This window comes from Hipposideros armiger, unplaced genomic scaffold, assembly GCF_001890085.2.
Source record: "Hipposideros armiger isolate ML-2016 unplaced genomic scaffold, ASM189008v1 scaffold_31, whole genome shotgun sequence".
In the NCBI taxonomy this organism is placed as follows: domain Eukaryota; kingdom Metazoa; phylum Chordata; class Mammalia; order Chiroptera; family Hipposideridae; genus Hipposideros; species Hipposideros armiger.
Window position 1 is genome coordinate 1,476,997 of NW_017731381.1, and position 19,358 is coordinate 1,496,354.

The 19,358-nt window shown below is 47.1% G+C and overlaps 1 protein-coding gene across 5 annotated transcripts in view; it reads right to left on the minus strand.

The window, feature by feature from the left end:
* CHD6 (chromodomain helicase DNA binding protein 6) overlaps positions 1-19,358 on the minus strand; it is a 188,030-nt gene that overhangs the window by 8,832 nt on the left and 159,840 nt on the right. For all 5 annotated transcript variants that reach the window (XM_019637000.1, XM_019636999.1, XM_019636996.1 and 2 more), the window contains 9 exons: positions 13,680-13,740; positions 12,774-12,990; positions 10,931-11,139; positions 8,206-9,789; positions 6,168-6,319; positions 5,563-5,769; positions 4,073-4,525; positions 2,207-2,398; positions 1,023-1,142 (listed from right to left, as the gene is read on the minus strand). In XM_019637000.1, coding sequence (XP_019492545.1) covers positions 1,023-1,142; positions 2,207-2,398; positions 4,073-4,525; positions 5,563-5,769; positions 6,168-6,319; positions 8,206-9,789; positions 10,931-11,139; positions 12,774-12,990; positions 13,680-13,740 — 3,195 coding nt within the window. The remainder of the gene's footprint in view (positions 1-1,022; positions 1,143-2,206; positions 2,399-4,072; positions 4,526-5,562; positions 5,770-6,167; positions 6,320-8,205; positions 9,790-10,930; positions 11,140-12,773; positions 12,991-13,679; positions 13,741-19,358) is intronic.

The following is a 19,358-nucleotide window of genomic DNA, read 5'->3' on the forward strand; positions in this document are numbered from 1 at the left end:
TGTGACAAACCTTCCAAGCAACGACCCTGCCCCCCAGGACCAGGCTAGGCCGCCTCCCACAGCGGCTGCAGTGGTTGGAGATGAGCTCTGCAGAGCTGCTAGAAGAAGAGTAATCAGCCAGGTGACAAAATCAGTAACAAGTTCCTTGAGAACATAAAGTAACAACTTCCTTCCCGAGGAGGAGGAGGAGGAAATGACTAGGGTGGGTGGTCTTTTGGAGCAAAGAAAAGAAATCACATGCAGGCATTTCACTAGGAGGGAGCCCAGAGCCCCGGAAAGTCGCAGCTGGCCGAGGAGAAGGCGTTCAGGAAAGCCTGCGAGCTCAGGGACGACCCAGGAGCGCCGATTCCCACGCGGGTCTTTAGAAGGCAGCACGCACTTTCAGGAGGTTAGAAACACATTTACGTGTATCTTGCCCAAGCTCAATGCACCTTCAGGTTGAAATGTGATTACTGCCCCCTAGAGGTTATGAATTTTCTATTCCAAATCTACTCATCTGTAAACTATAATGAACTCCTATTTGTTACACCAGAAGTATTTTGCAGATGGCTTTGAAGTCTCTTCCAGGCTCATTGTCCTGTAACAGGAAAAGGGTTGTGCTTGGTGTCAGCTGGTTTTCATTGCCAGTGATGGACTAGGAGGAAATGTCGTAAATGGTGGCCAGAAAAGCTTAGATTAGAAAATGAAAATTTCCAATAATGAAGTTTGTTAAACATTGGAAACAGACTCCTGATGAGTTAAGGTATCTTTTCCCCTGGACTCTCTACAAATAGGGAGGAAAATATCAAGCTTTGGGAATAGTTTAAGTACAAACTTAAACCAAACGTTTTTGAGGTAAAGATTGAAAACAAATGACCACAGGAAGTCATACTGCTGCTCAAGACGCCCCAGCACTGCTTATCACTACTTATAATCTTCCCGTGATGGCCTCTTGGAATACGTCTGGGGAAACCCACTTCCCAGAGGGCTTTTCTCTCCGAGTACAAGACTGGGTTCCATCGAGACACGTCCCTCTTCCTTACCCTCAGTCCTGGCTCCTTGGGGACAGCAGGAACCCTCTCTTCCCCGCTCAGAGAGTTGACATCTAATTTTCCAGGTTCCTTACAGCGTGGTCTCCTCGGCTTTGGTTTGTCTGAAAAATTCTAGGAGACAAATGGAAACCAACGTTACAAAACATTGTCACAGATTCTTCTGATAAGGGTGGTGCTCTTCAGCTGGTTTTGCTAGTCTCCCATTAATGGCTCTCTGCACAGGATCCAGTCAGGTTATGTTGCAGGAAACAGCCACCTGGCTCTCACCTAGGGACTCTCCCTGAAGCAACAGCATTTCTGTCGCAGCATGCTGGACCACAGACCGTGTGGACCTCCTGACCCTCCAGACCAGGACACTGGGCTGACCCAGCACTTTCCCAGCGCGCTGCTTAACCCTTGCCCTTTCCTCTTCGTCATGTTCTCTACTTTCTCTCCACTGCAGCCTGCCCAGCGGGCTCTGTTGTTAGAGAGTGTGCATCTCTGCGTACATTCTCCTTTCCTTGAGAGCTCTCGTACCTCCATTTCTTTTCCTCCCTCCTTCTCTCCCTTCCTTCCTTCCTTTCTTTCGTTTCAGGTGTATAAAACAATGCAATAGTTATCCTTTTTCTACCTCCATTTCTTATTAGCTGGATGTACCCAGCACAGAGATGGTGGTGGGCAGATAAGCAAATGAGGAAAGAAAAAAAACAAGAAAAGACATCTGTGTTCAGGAGCCTTCTCCTACAGATTTCTAATCGGAAGGACTTAGGACAAAGGCAGTAAGAGGACTTGAGGAAAAGTCCCAATGCAATAACCGTAAAACTAAGAATAGACACTCCTGCCAGCAAAGTGGTAATGTATTAACTTGAAAATACACAGGAATATTTTGATGAAGTGGCAGTGTTTATGCAACCTCAAGATTTCTCTGTGAGCTAATGATAGTGTAGATAATTCTGGGGGGCAAGGGGTTCTGAGCTTAGGCCAGTTCTGTCCTCATAAGATTTTGCATGTCTACTTCTTGGCACAGTGTTCTGACATGGGCTGTGATTTTATTTTTTTTAAACTTTCAGATGATGTTCTCAGTTGACAGATTTCTCCCAAACTTCCTGGTCTCCCTCAGCACGTTCCGTATCAAAGACGGCACCAACTTAGCAGGAAGTAAACAGCAATCTCAGGCAGCCCCAATCAACACTTACTGCTCCAAAGCTGGGCACTTCTAAAGAGTAGTCGGCTTGCTGCCTCAGCCAGTCAAGCAGACTCTTGCTGGGAATGGCCTTCTCAGCTTGGCTGCCGGCTGCTGGCGTGGGCTCAGGGGCCGAAGGGGCAGGCACTGGCCCTTCAGGATGTGAGGTGCCCAGGGGGGCCTGCCCTGAGTCTTCATGGACTTCCTGGACGAAAGGAAAATAAGTACGTGCAGTTAATCATGACAGAATGAAAATGAGTTTCTAAAAGGAAAGCACATAAGGTGTTATTTGAGTCTTTCCGTCTACCTGCACCTGCATATCACTCTGCCGAGCGCTTGAGGAAGGATCCCACACACTGGTGACCGCTACAGACGCTCTTGCGCATGCTGGGTATTCCCTCCCCCTGAACGCTGCTCTTCCCTTCTTGTCTACCTGGGAAACTTGAATTCCAGCCTATCTGCTCAGGTTCGGTGTTCCCTCCTTTGTCATGTCACCGGCAGTCCCAGCCAACACCAGCCGCTCCACGTCCTGCCCCCCACGGCACTGTTCACAGGCTTTCCATTTAACAGAAAATGCCTCGCTGCACTGCACTTACCTATTTCTCCCTCTGCAGTTCGAATCCCTGTCTTGCCTGTCTCTATATACCCAGTGCCTGCAATCAGGCCTGCTGGTCAAGTACGACGCCAATGCTAAATAAAGGCTTGCATAACACATTTTTAAACAATTCCCTGAGGCCAAGGACAAATTTTTATCAGTCACTCCAGTGGAATTCTATAATCGTTACAGAGAAGCTATGACTTCTAAATGAGAAAACTTTCTTAAAATCTTGCAAAACTGGGAAAGAACCTGCCACGTCAGCTTCCCAAATTACACAGAAAGTCTACGAGGAAGACGTATCCCAAACAGAGCCCAGTCCTCAAGCTCTCAAGCTCTAGAGAACAGAGCTCTTGGGCTGGTTCCCTGATCTGCCCCTTACTAGCTGGATAACCTTTGGCAAATTATTTAATGCTTGTAAGCCTCAGTTTCCTCATTTATAAAACGGGAATAATCACGACACCTTCACGCGGTCATGGTAAGGATCACACGGGACCATCACATGAAACCCAGAACACGGGGCCTGGCACACATAAGCGCTCAGCGAATACTGGTCATTACTATTCCTTTTAAAATAAGGAAACATGGAATGTGATTCCTGTTTTGGAACTCAAAAATCAATAAGTGGGAAAAACCAAAATAAAAAGCAGTCAGTGGTCTTTGACACATGAAGCAAAGTCTAAGGGGATTTCTCTTGGCCGGAGTACCTTTTCTGCCGTTTACAATGATGCCCTTCGAGTCTGGAATGTCTGAGTGTGACCTGGGTGAATCCTCACAGCCACCCTCTGCAGCAGTCGCTGGGGCCCCCTTCCCAGGAGCACAGGGAGGCTCCGTGGTGTGCCCAGTGCCACCCGGTAAGTCAGCTAGGAGAGCCAGGATCAACATTCAGAAGTCCTGCCTCCTGTTCCTCCTCCCAAACCCCGGCTGCTGCAAAGCCCGATGACCATGCCACAAACTCAACCCTAGGTCTTGCTTTGCTCCTTCAATCAACAGGGGCGCCTCCGAAACAAGGGAGGATTTGGTCGTTTCTATTTGAAATGGGAAGACCTCCTGGTTCATTTCTCCAGGTTGTGTGCCAATTAAGGGCCCTTCATGGGTTAATATTACCTGTATTTCTAGAAAAGACTGAGAGCAACTTCTAACAAGGACGTAATGAAAATAAGGAGGACAAATGAAATAGGGATAAAAGATCCACAAACCAAAACATTCTGTGTCTGAGAAAGAAGGGTTAGTTGCTTGGTGTAGAAAGGTCAATGTTTTTACTTAGTGGTCTCGAATACCCACCAAGATTCCTGCCTGAAGTGTCTGGTCCTTCAAAAAGATGAGGTCCATCCCTCCTTCCACATGTTTCCGTCTCCCTCTCCGCCTCCTCGTGGCGGCGTCATCTCTTCTCAGGCTTCCATTCACGATCTGTCCGGTCACTGGATGGATCAGGCCAGCTTGTAGAATCCCAGACAAGTCCATGCCAAGGGCTCCTTGCAGTGAACTGATCGCCCCCATCTTAGGGGTGCTGGCACTCACTGGAAAAGGGGATGTGGCTCCTGGGGACCCCTCAGACGTGCAGGAGAGGTCGATTGCTGACTCCCCATGCCAGCCGTTGAGGACCATGGGAGGGTGCCCGTGGGTGGCAGAGAACTGCTCCAGGCTCCGAGCCTTTGGATCCCTCTCCACCTCGAACTCGTAAGGACGCCTGTGTTTCTGTTCATCCTTTGTGAATACGGGAGCCAAGAAGCTCTCCTATGAACACACACAGGAGGCAAGAGAGGGTGGAATGCCACTTCCGTGGCTGAATGCCAGTTCGTTCTCCAGGCCCAATTTCCTTGGGCCTAGTATGACTTCTAATCACCTTTTTACTAGCTCTTCTAACTCAAGGCTTCTCAAACTTTAGAACCACATCAGCCTGACAGCTTGTTAAAAATGCAGATTCTACCTCAGTGGGCTGAGATTCTGCATTTCTAACAGGTTTCCACATGCTACGAAAGCTGCTGTTCCATGAACTACACTTAAGAGTGGTAAGATGATAATTTAGGGAATCTCAAGGTCGGATGTACATCAGCCTCAACTGGGAAGATGAGAAAACAAAATTGGGAAGACGAGAAAACAAAATTTCAACACTCAGTCCACAACCCAGACCAAATGAATCAGAATCAGCAGCTTTCCAAGATCCCTAGTGGATTCCAACGTCCAGTCAAGGCTGAGGGCCAGTGTGCTACCAACGTATCTCAATTAATCTTGACTTTCGAGTCTGAGTTTGTAAAACTCATTCCTGCTTTGATTTCCCGAAGTTCTATCAGCTGCCAATATTCTCTCAGTCCTCCACGTGCTGAACACACGATCCCTTCGTGCCTCCCCGTTCCTCAGGTATTTATCAGTCATCCAGTCATGCCTACCAGCTCCTCCCCCCTTGCTTTTATCCACTCTGCCACTAACCTAGTTGAGAACCTTCTCTCTTCATCTGATCCCCACTTGGCCCCCTTCCCCCCGGCTTCTGAGGCTCTCCTCTTTCCTGACCCTCCTCTCCCAGGAACCCGTATACCACTCCAGCTGGGCGCCAATACCCTGCTTTCATCATGCAGGTCCCTGCTCTAAAATGTTTACCAGCTCTGCTGCATACAGGGTAAAATCCAAATTCCTCAACGAACACTAATGGCACTACCAAAAAAAAAACCACACCCATCCATTCAGTACATATTTGTTGAATGAATGACTCAACTGAGAAGCACAAGGTGCCCCCATCCTTTGCTCCACGGTCAGCACCATCCTCACAGCCTCACCTTCTGGATCTGGGCCGCCAAGGCTGCTCCACTGCTGAAGCTGTGTTCCGATGCGCCTGGCTCCAAGTGGCTGCTTCGAGAACCAGCACTGCTGGCTAACACAGGGGTGGGCAGTGTGCCCGAGGGCTCATACTGCTGGCTGGAGGGCCACTTCCCCTCTAACACGACGTGGCAGATATTATCCAGGCGATTGATTATTACGCGGTCCTGTAAAAAAAGGACAAATGCTTGGAGTGGTAAGTACCAAGTTACCGAAATTCACAAAGTTCCTTGAGATCAAGGGTCAAGTTTTCTAACCGGAAGCAGTCGACAGGCAAGACCACATTCAAATGTATGCATTTTATAAGCCTTAAGATAAATTCCATAGTCTGGACAATGAACATTCAAGCCACAGTGCTGTAAATATGAAGACAATTGGACACTCCTGTCTTATGGTCCAGTTACTCAAGTGAAAGTCCCTTTAACGTTCAAACGTTACAATACTAATACCTTTAAAGATATTAAACAGTTCTCGGAATCTGTTACTCAGAAATACTCTGAAAGGTAAAAAGAAAGAATTCAGAGCTGAGAATGCCTTGGCGAAGAATGCGAACTCGGGGAGATACCTTTGGCCACTCTGAGAAGGAATAAAGGGTTTTCTCCTGGAGCAGCTGAGCAATGGTGGGGGCCCGGGCCTCCTGCGGCTCATCCCCGAGGTCTCCCGTGATGCCCGATGGCGAACTCTTGCTCTCCTCCTCAGAGTATTTCCCTGGATAATCTGGGAAGAAAGGTTAAAAAAACGAATTAAGATACTTGGGAGACAGTTGTGATCTGAAAGGTCAGGACATCTGGTTTCCATGCTAATTCCATTTTAAATTCAATATTAATTGCCATGCCTTCTATTTCCAGAAGAACAGTATCAGTTAAGCCATAAAGGTGGATCCTGCTCTAGAGCAGGGGTCGGCAAACTGCGGCTCGCGAGCCACATGCGGCTCTTTGAGGACCTACATGTGGCTCTGAAGTAAAATTGAAAATGAAAATAAAACTATCATAGTTTCATTTATAAAATTTTTAAAGGATTTAAAAATTTTCCTTATTTATAAAAGTATATTTATGGCTCTCGAATAATTTTTAAATTGTTGTGAGGGGCAGGACTGGCTCTTCCGTCTCAAAAGTTTGCCGACCCTGCCTGCTCCAGAACCACCAACACAAGTCATCAGATAAGAGTTTGCATCCACGCCCCCACAAAAACAACAGGAAAAGGAAAGAGAAAGGGCGTTTTCTGTCCATCTAAGAGTGAGGGGAGATGCATGACCACAAACAGGCTTTCACAGTTGGTGCGGTGGGTAAGAGGAAATTAAATATTATAGTACTTTGATACATTTGAAGGGAGAGTCTACTAAATATAAAACAGCAAGAGGCTGATATTAACGAAAAGGATGAAGTCAGGAAACTTACAACAAAGGTAAAACAGACCTGAGTCATGTAAAAAATGATGCAAAGAAACCTAGAATGCTTAAATTATTTCACCGATGGGAAGAAATGGAAATGAGACTCATTCCTTCACGCGTCAGTAGTAAAAAGTTATCATCAGTGTGCAATGGATCGTCAAAGATCCACTTCCAGTAATGACAGGGAGTGAAGAGAGGGCAGCACTCCTGTGCGCTGGGTTTCCAGGAACTCATGATTTGGTGACTTTTCTCTACTCCAGGGTTCAAAAGGTATAGCGGGTTCTATAATTCAGCACATGGTGGCCGCCCTCAAGGCCTGGGGTGAGGAGGAGGGGCATGGTAGGAGGCTGGCTCCTCCTGGGTCAGCTGGGGCTACAAGCTGCCCTCAGCCCAGCTTCTCTGTCCTTATCCTAGCGTGCGTCAAGTTTAATTTGGGTTCAGAAAACTTCCCAGGAAGTCTTGTCACACATCACTCATCACAACGACTAAAACCAAAGGTTAGGTAATCACTGCATTTATATCCCTGCAAAGCAAATAAAAACCTCAGGGTCATCTAGATTCTTAACATTTTAAAACTCCTTCGAACTTGAATCCTTATGTAAGATATCCCTGTTTAGAAAAAGATCAAATCTATTTGTATTTCTGTTGAGTTACTTGTGATTTTATTTTAATTTCTGTTGAGTTACTAAAAGGAATCAAAACCAAATGCACCGTTAATTACATCATGGGGTCTGGACAATGACGCGAATAAATGGTGCTCACTCTGTCCGCCTTAACAAAGGTCCCGTTTACTCGTGTTTCTGTGGGGTCCCTGAGAAATCACACCTATGTTACACTGCAGGTTCCTGAGGTTCCCCGGCTGTCCTGCTGTTGTACTCAGTTTGAGGCGCCTTATCTAGAGGAAGAACCAATTACTTCCCCTCGGCGCCATCTCTAGCATCTATCGTATAAAAAGCACACAGCATCTGCCCCGGTCACACCGATGCAGCAAAGGTGTTATGAGTGTCTACAATCCTCCTCAATTTTCTGGAATGACCAGAGTCAAGCGACCCTGCCTCATTTTCAGATGAAGGCCTGGGACCTTTGGTTCTAACCACACAGTGCGTGGCGGCAGGTCCGTTTCAGAAGCCGTAACCGTCTTGGCATGCCCCACTCACTCCCACTGTCATGTAATAACTGGCTTATCCGAAACACAAGACCCCACATACTGTACCTTGACTGTGGCAGTTTCCGTCTCTCTCATAATCATCTTTACTTTCAAAGTCCGTGTCTTCCGACTTGAGCTCACTTCCCTCGGGAGGATACGTAGGGAAACCTTTTTTCCCTTCTGTACTCTCTTTCCAAGGTTCTCTTAGAAGTTCATGCTTCACTTGAAATGGATCTGATGGAAGAGCAGTGAGCTCATCCTCCATTGTGATATTATTAGTTTTGCTTTTGTACAGGTCTGAGTTATAACCCTTGGGCTTCTCCATTTCAAATGCATCACTCTCGAGGCCACGTGCCCACCTCTCCATGTGTTTGCAGTGACACTGACAGACCGCTTGAGGAAAAGGCCCCTGCAGCCTGGGGTTCTGGCTTACAGCCTCCAGGCTGCCTCTCCCAGCTTCACCTACATGGAAGCCTCGGCTCTTCTCCCTTGGGATATTAGCGGTGGGCTCGGTTAGAGGCAAAACCTCTGGCATTCCCCTCATACCTGCTGCCATGTTTAAGTTTTCCTCCTCATTGTCCTCCTCGTCCTCCTCCTCATCACTGTGGTTCTGACTCAAAAGCAAATGACTTTCTAAACTTTTGTTTTCTAATAAATCAATTAACTGCTGCTCCGATGACAGGTTTCTTTTGGAGTCACAGACACTAAGGTTACACATATCTACAAACCCGCTTTCATTTCCTTGATCCAAGGAAGAGGAAACCAAGCACTTGGCTTCTAACTGCCCGATGCTTTCAGGTCTCTGCCCTGCCTCACTGCAGCACAGGTCCCCGTCCCTTGAAAGAGACATCAACAAATGTTTTCCATTTTTGATGTTCATTTGAGCTACTCCGGCTTCTAAACTATCCATAAGAGAGGAGCCAGAAGCTATTTCTGCCTCGTGGCCACCAGACTGGCAGGTCCCATCTTGGCTCGCTGAGACGGCAACGGCATCTTTTCTGGATTCTGTATTAGTCCTTGGGCTCTCCTGAAAAGAGCCCGGCTCTCGGCTGAGCACCTTCTTACCATACATCACGCTCTCCAAGGACTCAGGCAGCAGGCTTTCATCATGGGTGATGGAAATGACATCCTGAACTTTAGAAATAAAGTTTTCACATGTCATGTCAGATAAGCTGCCCCCAGTCGGGCCGAGATGATCGTCTCTACCTTCTATTTTCCCGAGATTCTCAGGTTCATTTTCAAGGGACTCCGACGTCCTGCTCATTTGAGTATATGTGAGAGACTCATATAGTTTAGAGTTGGTCTGGTAAAGGCAACAGAGGCTTTCTGGTGCCTGGGGGTCAGGTCTTTTATGCTGGGCATAGTTTCTATAGGCGTCCAGAAAGGACAGCTGGGGGTCGGTCATGATGTGGTAATCAGTGCGGTTCAGCCCGTGTTTGGCGGTGCCGATGAGCAGGTCTCGATCGTGCTTCCCGCACTCCCACCACACTGGGAGGTAGAGGCTGGGCCTGCAGAGCTGGAGGCGCTCGTGCAGCTGAGGGCACGTCAGCACCTGCTCTCGCACCTTCCGTAGCAGTTCAATGCGGTACAGAGTTCTCGCGGCCCGTTCCTCAGTGATGGGTTCAACGTAGACAGTGGGATCTGGGGGACCTGGAAGGTAAACACAGGGTGGGTCACTTCAGGGAGCCCTTGGGTGCTCGCTGCCCACCTGAGTCCCTGCTCTTTGGTCTTAACACTTCAGCTCCCTGGCTCCTCAGCACGGCAGTCTCAGGTGTGTGTGTCCCTGCTAAAAGGAAAAGCTAGAAAAGAATGGAAGGTGTTTTTATGAAACAAGGACAGAGCAGTGAGGGTGAAAGGAGAGTGTGAAAACTTCAGTTCTGGAAATAAGATGACTTCCCATTCAATACGCAGGCACGACGTGCCCTGTACGCCGGGCAGGCTACACAGGCTATTCAGTTCCCAGGAAAATTCTATGATATACCTACATCATCCTTGTTTTTGGGATGAGGAACAGGGTGAGCTAAGCTAACCTGCTCGAGGTGGCAGAACCAGGATTCAATTCCAGGTCCTGTCAGTGCGACTCCAAGGTCCAGGTTTTTCCCATCTATCCAGCTCCCCGGCTTTAATGAAAACACCCTAACTGTGCCACACGGGGGCAGAAGTTGGGACGCCTGTGCCTGCTGCTGTCAGCCCAGAACCCAAGCTGGGTGGGCTCAATGTATGTTTTGGCTTTCCTAAAATATTGAAATACGGTCCATAGCAAGTTAATCTATAAGTATGAGGCTGAAGCGGCTCTCAGAGGAAGCTGCTGCCAATAATTCCAACCGGGAAGACATTTCTCAGAAAAAGTCTCTATCGGATCGGAGGATGTTTAAATGATAGCTGCTTCCGTTCCACAGCTACAAGTCAACACATGAGAAAACAGTGTTATTATGATTTAATGTAAGGAAGGTGCAAAGTTCAGAGTAGGATAAATCTCTATGAGACTTAAAAAATAAATAAATAAAACTATGCTTTGGACAAGGTAATTAATAGTAACTCTCAATATTTCTATGAAGTTTTAATTTGAATTTCAGTTTTTGCTGGAGTTACTTACATCATCTTGGGAGAGAGATTTTATGAGGGTGGGCCCAATGTGAAGTTCACAAAATCTGTGAAAACCCACTTGGTCTCTACCTGAAATCTCCAGGGAGACTCCACTTTTCTAATTACACCTCAAGTAATTCTGACCTTGAAAGCAAGCATGTTCTTTCCTTGTCTCATCTGGAATATAATGACAGAGTTTTCTCACCGCCATCTTTCCACGCGGGCAGACGACAGACGTTCCGGCACATGGCCACAAAACTATAAAAATAGTGCTCTAGGCTCTCGTCCGACTTCTTGTCCAAACGAGAAAGGAGGCGGAACTGCGTCCAGTCGAAGGTTTTCTTTTCTTGATCATACACGACGCCAAAGGAAGACACTGTTCTGCAGAAGTCTGCTTGTTCTCTCCTTGTCCACCTGAGATTTTACCAGAAAGGGAGAGTGAGCTGCTCATTCCTTCTTTTTAAAAAAACCAACAACTAGTGGCTCAGTTGGTTAAGAGCTCGCTCAAGAGTTTGAGCTCTGAGCAACTGCGGTTCGAGTCAGCCCAAGCTGAGCAGCCGTGAGCTGCCAACAGGTGGCAGGATGGCTCAGCTAAAAAAACAAACAAACAAACAAAAAACCAACAACTAACGTATTGAGCGGCTACCAGAAGAGCCCGTGAAGTCAAGGAAGCAGGTAGAGCTGGTTTGTCTATTTTATTGTTTATTTTCATTTAAGTTAGAACTGGGCTGAGAGGCTTACATAACGAAACTAGCGATCATCCTACCCGCACCTCCAAACCCTCCAGCTCTTTCCTCTGGTATTTATCTCTCCATTTCTAAATCACGTGTCGTATTATACTTGTGATCTCCTGATTCATCAACTTTAGAAATTACCTCGTGAATTTCCTCTTGTGGGAGATAAGGGTTTTTTTAAAACTATGCATAAATATTTTGCCGTATTTTTTGTCCTCCTGTATGAGAACCCAGAACCACAGAATCCTGGAGGGACCTTCCAGACCATTCGATTCGCCTCCTTCATTTTATAGACAAGGAAACTGGTCCAGAGAAGGGAGGCGCCTCCCTCCCTCAGCCGCACACCTCCTGTGACCCCCTGTTGCATATCGGCTTTCTTCCCAGTTATGCAGGCAGGCTGCCCATTTTAATTATCTTCTCTAGGACACAAAGGTTCTCTAGTCTTTGTATCCTGCAAGATTAACATAATGACTTAAGGGAGTTGAATGATTATACTCCACCACAGTCTTTACGAGGGGCACCGTACCCTCTACCCCCAGAGGGAATGAGACAAGGAGCAGGGCGAGGGGGGTCAGTGGAAGAGCAAGAAGCAGGGGTCAGGGGCTCTGGCTCTCCTCTTTGGAGCTGTGAAAGGAAGATGGGAGAAACAGTTCCCCTGAATTACCAAATTCCATAAAGCCAGGAGGAGTGCAAAGATGTAACTGAATTTGCTACGTGGTGCTCATTTAATTCACTGGATGTTACATAAAAAGGATGGAGAGCTATAAAGACTCAAAGAATTGCAGCTTCGTGCATTTTTCTGGTGGCATCATTCCTAGCCTGTGCTGCTGGCCTTCTGTAGCCATTTTTAGCTTAACTCTCAGGCGGACAGGTAACTCCTGGCAATTTATATCTTCCCTCTTGAGGCTGGTATGTTATGGTATTTACTGTTCTCAAAGGCTTGATAAGGACTGGTAGCTGTAAGAAGACAGCTTCAGTGCACACTATTCACTCTGCTGCTAAAAGGACATAGTCTGATACACGCCTTTTGTCACCTTTACCCAGCATGGTGTTTTTAAACCACATCCCCAGAGACCGGGGCCCAACTTAGGGAAGAGGTCAAGGTGGAAAAGCTAAGAGTCTGGCAACCGTGGGCAGAGGGTGTCCTAGGTCTCATTGGACGCCCAGTCAGCACGGCACCATCACAGCTGGAGGCTCGATTTCATTAATTCTGGAGACCACCTAACGCCACATGAGAACATTCGGCACACGTGCCCTCTGGCTATCGGCTTCCTCTCGTCACCTTTACCCAGCCCTCCCGCCACTGGCTTTTACCTCTTTTGTGCTTCCTTGTTGATGAGGTCCATTTCGGAGGTTCTCCTGAACATCTCTTCCTGGACCCAGTATCCTTGGTTACCTGGTCCCAGAATTTCAGGTCGGCAGAGCTCCTTGCGGTTGCAGCGCTGGTAAACAGTGACCAGCCGTCGGAGACGAGCCGTGAGCGCCGATGAAACTGGCCAGGGTGATTTGTCTGGGTCGGAGCCATCCTGGGCTTCAAACATCAGTGAGGACATTAGTATTTACAAACAGAACCGAAACAATGGCGGCTCAATAACTTCACTAGCCCGGGAGCTAGGCATGGCTGGAAGGGCTGCAGTTTTGCTTTAGAAACAGTCTGAGGTTGTGGTTGGCTGCTGTCTCTCAGGCACACACCAAGGTGCCTGTCTGTGGGGGCAGAACTAATTCGAGGACCTTGCTCAAAGGCTGGTAACAAGCAGACTCTCTGTCGCCTTCTCCATAGAGAACTATGAGCTTTTGTGTAGCAGGGCCTTCCAACTGCCAAAGACTCTATTAAGTGTACATTCAGGAAAACTAACTAAAAAAAAAACACAAAAAAAAACAACCCAAAACAAACCCCCTTAACTTCTCTTCCCCCAATTTAATTAAACCAAAAAAAAAACAACCCCAAAATCAATGAAACCACAATTCCTTTTTTTTCCTCAGACTCCATCCTGACTTCAGATATTAACATTGATTTCACATTTGAATTTCAATGCCACGTGGAGGAAGCCTGCCAGAGCCACGTGAAGGCTCCATGTGGAGGGTTTGATGACGGTCAACTTACTTGGCTTTTTAAAAGAGCCTCCTTATAACAAACAGCATTTTTAGTATATGTGAACTCCGCAGTAACTACAAACTGGGACCTTACTTTTCTTTGCCTTCAGAAGGACACAGTCTCACCTGCCCGGCTGTCATCCTTCTTTTCGCCAAAAATGCTGTCACCTCCATTGGTGGAACTCTCCTAGGGATAAACGAAGCCATGCCATCAGCAACCCTGCAGCTCAGAAGAAGCCACCTCAGGCAGCCCCTACACAGGAGCAAACATGCACAAGAGGCATCTCTTGCCTGCAAAGATCTCAAAGACCAAAACGGTCCCTGAGAAGCAGCTTACTCACACACAGTTTCAAAGGAGCCAGAGAGCGGTTTATTTAAACTATGTGTTTCCCCCCTGGAACTGTGTGGAATCCTTCTGCCTGTAAAGAATTGCGGCTTCAAGAGTGATGAACTTGAATGTTCTCCCAGGCAATTACATTTTACAAGCACTATTTTAGCTGTGAATTTAAATATTTGCTTTACCAGCATCACTCGCAATTTACTATTCGTTTCATAAAGGTTGTGCTTGCATTTTGGCTGTGAGAAAGTGTCATGTGCATGTTCATGATGGCTGCCTCCCTAAAACATGGCTGACTGCTCCAGGCGTGAGGCCTGATGGTGCAAAATCCCAGGAATTTAAAATTAAAATCACAACCTGAGGCTCCACGTGAATCTGCAGTGATGTCAGAGACACAGAGCTTATCCAAGTTGGAGCATTTGTCAAACTGGCTCTAATGGATTCCTTCACAAACCCCTTCTTGGTCTCAGAAATGGAACTTTAAAAGCTCCTTATTTGTAAGGCACATGGGAGTCTGGGGATGAGAGAAGAGATTGTGCTATTTTTCAACGGGACTCCATTTTTAACACATCTTTTTTTGACTAGTATCTTTTGATCTGAATGATAGGAGAGAATAACCCCAGGATTCAAGACTTTGGCCACGTTAGAGCACAGGTCAGATGAGAAATGAAGGTCAGAACACTGTGGTCCATAGAGGTAAGAATGGGTTTTGCATTTTTAAAGGCAGGGGAGGAGGAGGGAGAGGAGGAAGAAGAGAAGGAAGAAGGAGGAGGAAAGGGGGAGAGGTAGAGGGGAGAAGAACATGCGACAGGCTGTATGTGGCCCCCAGGCCTAAGGTATTCACTACCTCCTGGTCCTTTATGTTTGCTGCCTCCTGGACTAGCACACAGCACAGAGACCTAGATACAACAGGAATGGACAGACACCTACAACTGGCAGTAGTTCAAATTCAAACCACTTTCTTGGGCCCCTCATATCATGGACGAACCCTGAGGGCAAAGGGGAACAGGGGTTAATTCTCTGAACGTGTTTCTGTTTTGCTAGAATAGTGAGAATAGCTAACATTACTAGATGTGTTACTTGAGCACTGGGCAAAACCCTCTCCATGACCTCTCAGAACTGCTGCATGAGGCAGAAACTGTTACTGCCCTCGTGTTTCAGGTGCAGGAAACAAGCTGTGTAAAGGTTCTGTAACCTGCCCAAGGTCACACAGCTAGCAAGTGGCAGAGCTGGGTTCAACACAGTGGTGTGATGAAAGCCTATGCTTTCAACCACTAAGTTGCGACAAAGAGAGCAAAAAGAGTCCGGGTTGGACATTTGTTTTGGAGAATGGAACCTATTTATAATCAGAGAACTCTAGTTTAATCTCTTCCTCGGCCAAAACGGATTCCTGCCATCTAACGTCAGCGAAGAGTGGAACCCCGAGGCTGAGGTATCGTACTATTCTGAAGTGGCACTTACGTATGCCAGTTCACCCTCTCTCATTGTTTAGGTGGTAGAAAATAAGCAAAAACTAACCGGCCATGCCTTACATCCCTGCCTGCCACAGAAAACATTTTTGAGTGCCCTCACAGTGTCCACGGAGATCCCTTTGGATGCTGGAATTTATCATTACAGACACTTCCAGACTGAGAAGTGTTCTACAGCCTAGGAAATGTGGAAGCCAGGCGCTGGAGCAATCGTGCTCCTTATATGACGTGTGGCTGGCTGCTGTGGGCATCACCACACCCCAAACCCCCAGGGGCGGCTCCCTTGTGGTGTGAGGCAGACACACGACATCCAGGTTTCCATTCCAGTCCATCCAACAGTTTCTGTTGGTGCACAGTTAGTAAACATGATTGGTCTCGGGCCCACTCTCAAGGAAGGCAAGATGCCAGTATCAGCAAGTGCCTTTTTCTGAATCCTGCCCTCTCTTGGAAGCACTTCCTCTCGCTGGAAATGACAGAATGGGGAAGACCTGGCTTATGAGTAGAAGCGAAAAGGATGCCATACTCTTAGCTCACAATGACAAATGTGAGTGTGTGATGTGCTACAGCAGTGGCGGCCTGGGGTCGCAGGGCGCAAGCAGGAAGTCCAGCACTGAGGTGTGTAGTGTAACATTCAGTATCTCAAGTTCTGCCTACGTGAAGCGATCTGCAAGAAACGCTCATCTTAGAAGGGGTATGAATCACTCGTTTCAGCGTGAAGGGGCCTCAGAGAGTGCTGAAGACAAGAACATCAAAACAAAAGATGCTGATGACAACATGCAATTTCGCCATCTTGAACACGCATGTAGTTGGGAGTCTGACAGTCCACTGCTCCCTAGCCCTGGGCAAGATGTTCAATCTTGCTCAAGCTCATTTCTTCATTGGCAAAAATGGAGGTAATACTGCTTTACAGGGTGACTGTGGGGCACAAATGAGTTGGTTATGTGAACTGTTTAATCAAATGCTGGTACAAAGCAAACGCCCAAGATGGGACTGAGGAAATACTAAATATCAGTCCCAACTATTAGATAATCACTCAATATTTCTATCTTCCAACTAAAATGTGTACTGTAAGGAAGGCTTCGTGTATCAGCAACAAAGGTCTATTGAGATCTTTGAGTACTGAGTATAGTACTCTACTGAGTACTTTATATGCATTTTTCATTTATATGAGGATTTTAGACAAGGGGAAACTGTGGAATGGGGAGGTTGATAATCTTGTCTAATATTACACACAGTTATTAGGTGGTGAAAATGGACTTTAAACCCAGAAGGTCTGACTCCAGAGGACAAGTTCTAACGCTGGGCCATGTTGCCTCTGGTGGGTGGGAGACACACTGGCTGAATCAAAAGCCCTGTCAGTACTAAGAATAACTTAGCTCCACGCACGTCACTTCTCTCCTGCGGGCATGGGGCTCAATTTCCTTATCTGAAAACATAAGGCCTAGTCTCCCTTGTGGCTGCTCCTCTACCTGGTCTGGGCGGAGGTGGAGGTGGCCGCGGGGTGGGACCTGCGGACCCAGGGACTTTCCTCTACGCTCCTATGAAACCCCAGGGCCCACACAATGTGATGAGCTGTCGTCTCAATTAGCAAACAGTGAGTGTCTCTTGAGTGCTAGGAACTGTGTGCTGGGGTTAGGGGCTAAAACGGCGGAAAAGGCGGATCCTTATCCTTCCAGAGCCCACAGTCTGGTGGGCATGAAGGACACGTCAATCAAGACCGGCCACGCAGTGCAACAGTGCTCCTTAGCACAGCGAGAAAGCAAAAGAGAGACCCCGATTGGGGAGGGGGAAAGACATCCAAGAGGTGATGTTTGAGCCCCATATTGAAGGATATCAACATAAGAGCGCTCTGTGTAGAGGTAAAAGGAGATATGTACACCAAGGTGGAGTTAAAAAGATCCCACAGTGGTTTTCATCTCGCAGGGAAAAAAAAGCATCCCACAATTGCATAAACTCCATCTGGAAAGTAAATATCCATCAAATGACTTTAACATGAAATTCAAGGATATTATTATGTAAAGATCACAGGATTTAGAAATAGGTGTGGTGAGCAGGGGAGACACTGCTCGGGTGTCCTCAGCTAGCATGACTTTTTACTCTACATTCAAATATCATTACTGCAATTCAGACAGCCCTCAAATTCTTAACTCATAAGAAGAGGGTGGCTTTCCAGCTCCTAACCAAATTTTTCTCACAATGGGATTAAACCATTTTAGCCACTGAATTTCCCTGTTAAGAATTTCTCCTGCACACACATTGGCTATGACTTCATCCTCCACTTATGCAGAGGCACCTGGGGTAGGAACTGCTGCGGAGCAAGGCCGAACACGCTGATTACCGCCTGAGTGTGTGAGTGACGGCTGTGCCGCTACTTACTCCTATTTCTGTTAAAAGAGATGTCTGTTAATCTTCTGACATACGAGGGTTGATACAGAGAAAGGTTTCATTTATAACTCTAGGCTCCTGACCATTCTAAACGCCAGTAAACTTTCAGACTAATTGCTTCAGAAGTCCCCCATGGGTTCTCTGACTCCTGCTGCATCTGAAGTCTGTTTAGCAAAGTTCTATTAGTATTAAAACAGAGAGAGGGCTGGGGGAAGGGAGTAGAGTAGATCACTTCAAATGTCCCGTCCAACTCAAGCATTCTACGATTCTCTGCCCACCACGTTTTATAGGACAAATGCTGCAGTGTGCTGTGGAAGGCACCAGAGTAGTCAGGGGCCTGGAGACAACGTGATAGAAAGAAAAGCAGAAGAGTAGGGATACTTCACCTGAAAAGACTTAAAGGGGTTATGGTACCTAGCTGGCCTCAGGAATTTAAAATCCCATGAGAGAGAAAAGAAAGAACAGTTTTGTTCTTTGCAGTACCAGAAGAAAACTAGACAGAATCCATGGACTCAACTGCTAGCCAGATTTCTGGGTCAATATAAAGAAGTATCACCCCAAAATGAAATGGGCTTCCTTGGAAGGCAGCACATTCCTCCTCTTCTTCCCACGGACTCCTGGAAGTACCTGAATCTACCTGGAACAACCCCCTGACAGCACAGTTGTAGAGGGGATGGAACACTCGAGACCACTCAAGACCCATGTTAAGATTCTACCAATGTAGGGCTTACGAGTGGCTCAGTTGGTTAAAAGCGCGAGCTCTGAGCAAAAGGGATGCCAGTTCGACTCCCGCATGGGATGGTGGGCTGCCCTCCCCACCCCTCTTCCCCCACCCTGCAACTAAGATTGAACACAGCACCTTGAGCTGAGCAGCCGTGAGCTGCCTATGGGCAGCCGGATGGCTCAGTGTGCAACAAGGTTGACGGTTCGACTCCCCTATGGGATGGTGGGCTGCGCACCCCCTGCAACTAAGATTGAAGGACCACAACTTGACTTGGGAGACTTGGGGCTGATGGGTCCTGGAAAAACACAATGTAATTCCTTCCCCAACTCCCCAACTGTTCCCCTCCCCAATTTCCCAATAAAAATCTTAAAAAAAAAAAAAAGATTCTGCCAATGTATTAACTGTGAATCTTTCTACGACCAGGTCTGTTTAATTCAGAGGAATTGCCCTCATTATGGATGACAGGCTCTTGGGCCTTCTTTAACCCTGCTTGCTTATCTGCCTGAGAACAGATCTGGGAGAAACACCCAACCAGCATCTTCAGCGCAGGAGGCGTGGGATGCGAGGGAAGTAGGGGTGGGGCAGGAGGCCTGGCTCAGATGTTGGCTGCTCTTCTACATTTGTTACTTCAGCACATGGAGCAGAAGTCACGCTTAATCTGTTATATAATCTGTCCACCTCAAAATCTGGGGGAAGCCTCTCTCCATTCCATCTGCTTTTGATTATTCTATAGCCCAGGTTTTAGGGGTTTGAAGAACAAAATAAATAAGAGGCATAAATTTTATAAAAGAATAAAAACGTAGATCCAGAGGAGTTTTACCCTACTCTATAAAAGGAAACAAGTTATTTTATCAATTCTGCCATATGCCCTTCAGTGCCCAGGACGCTCC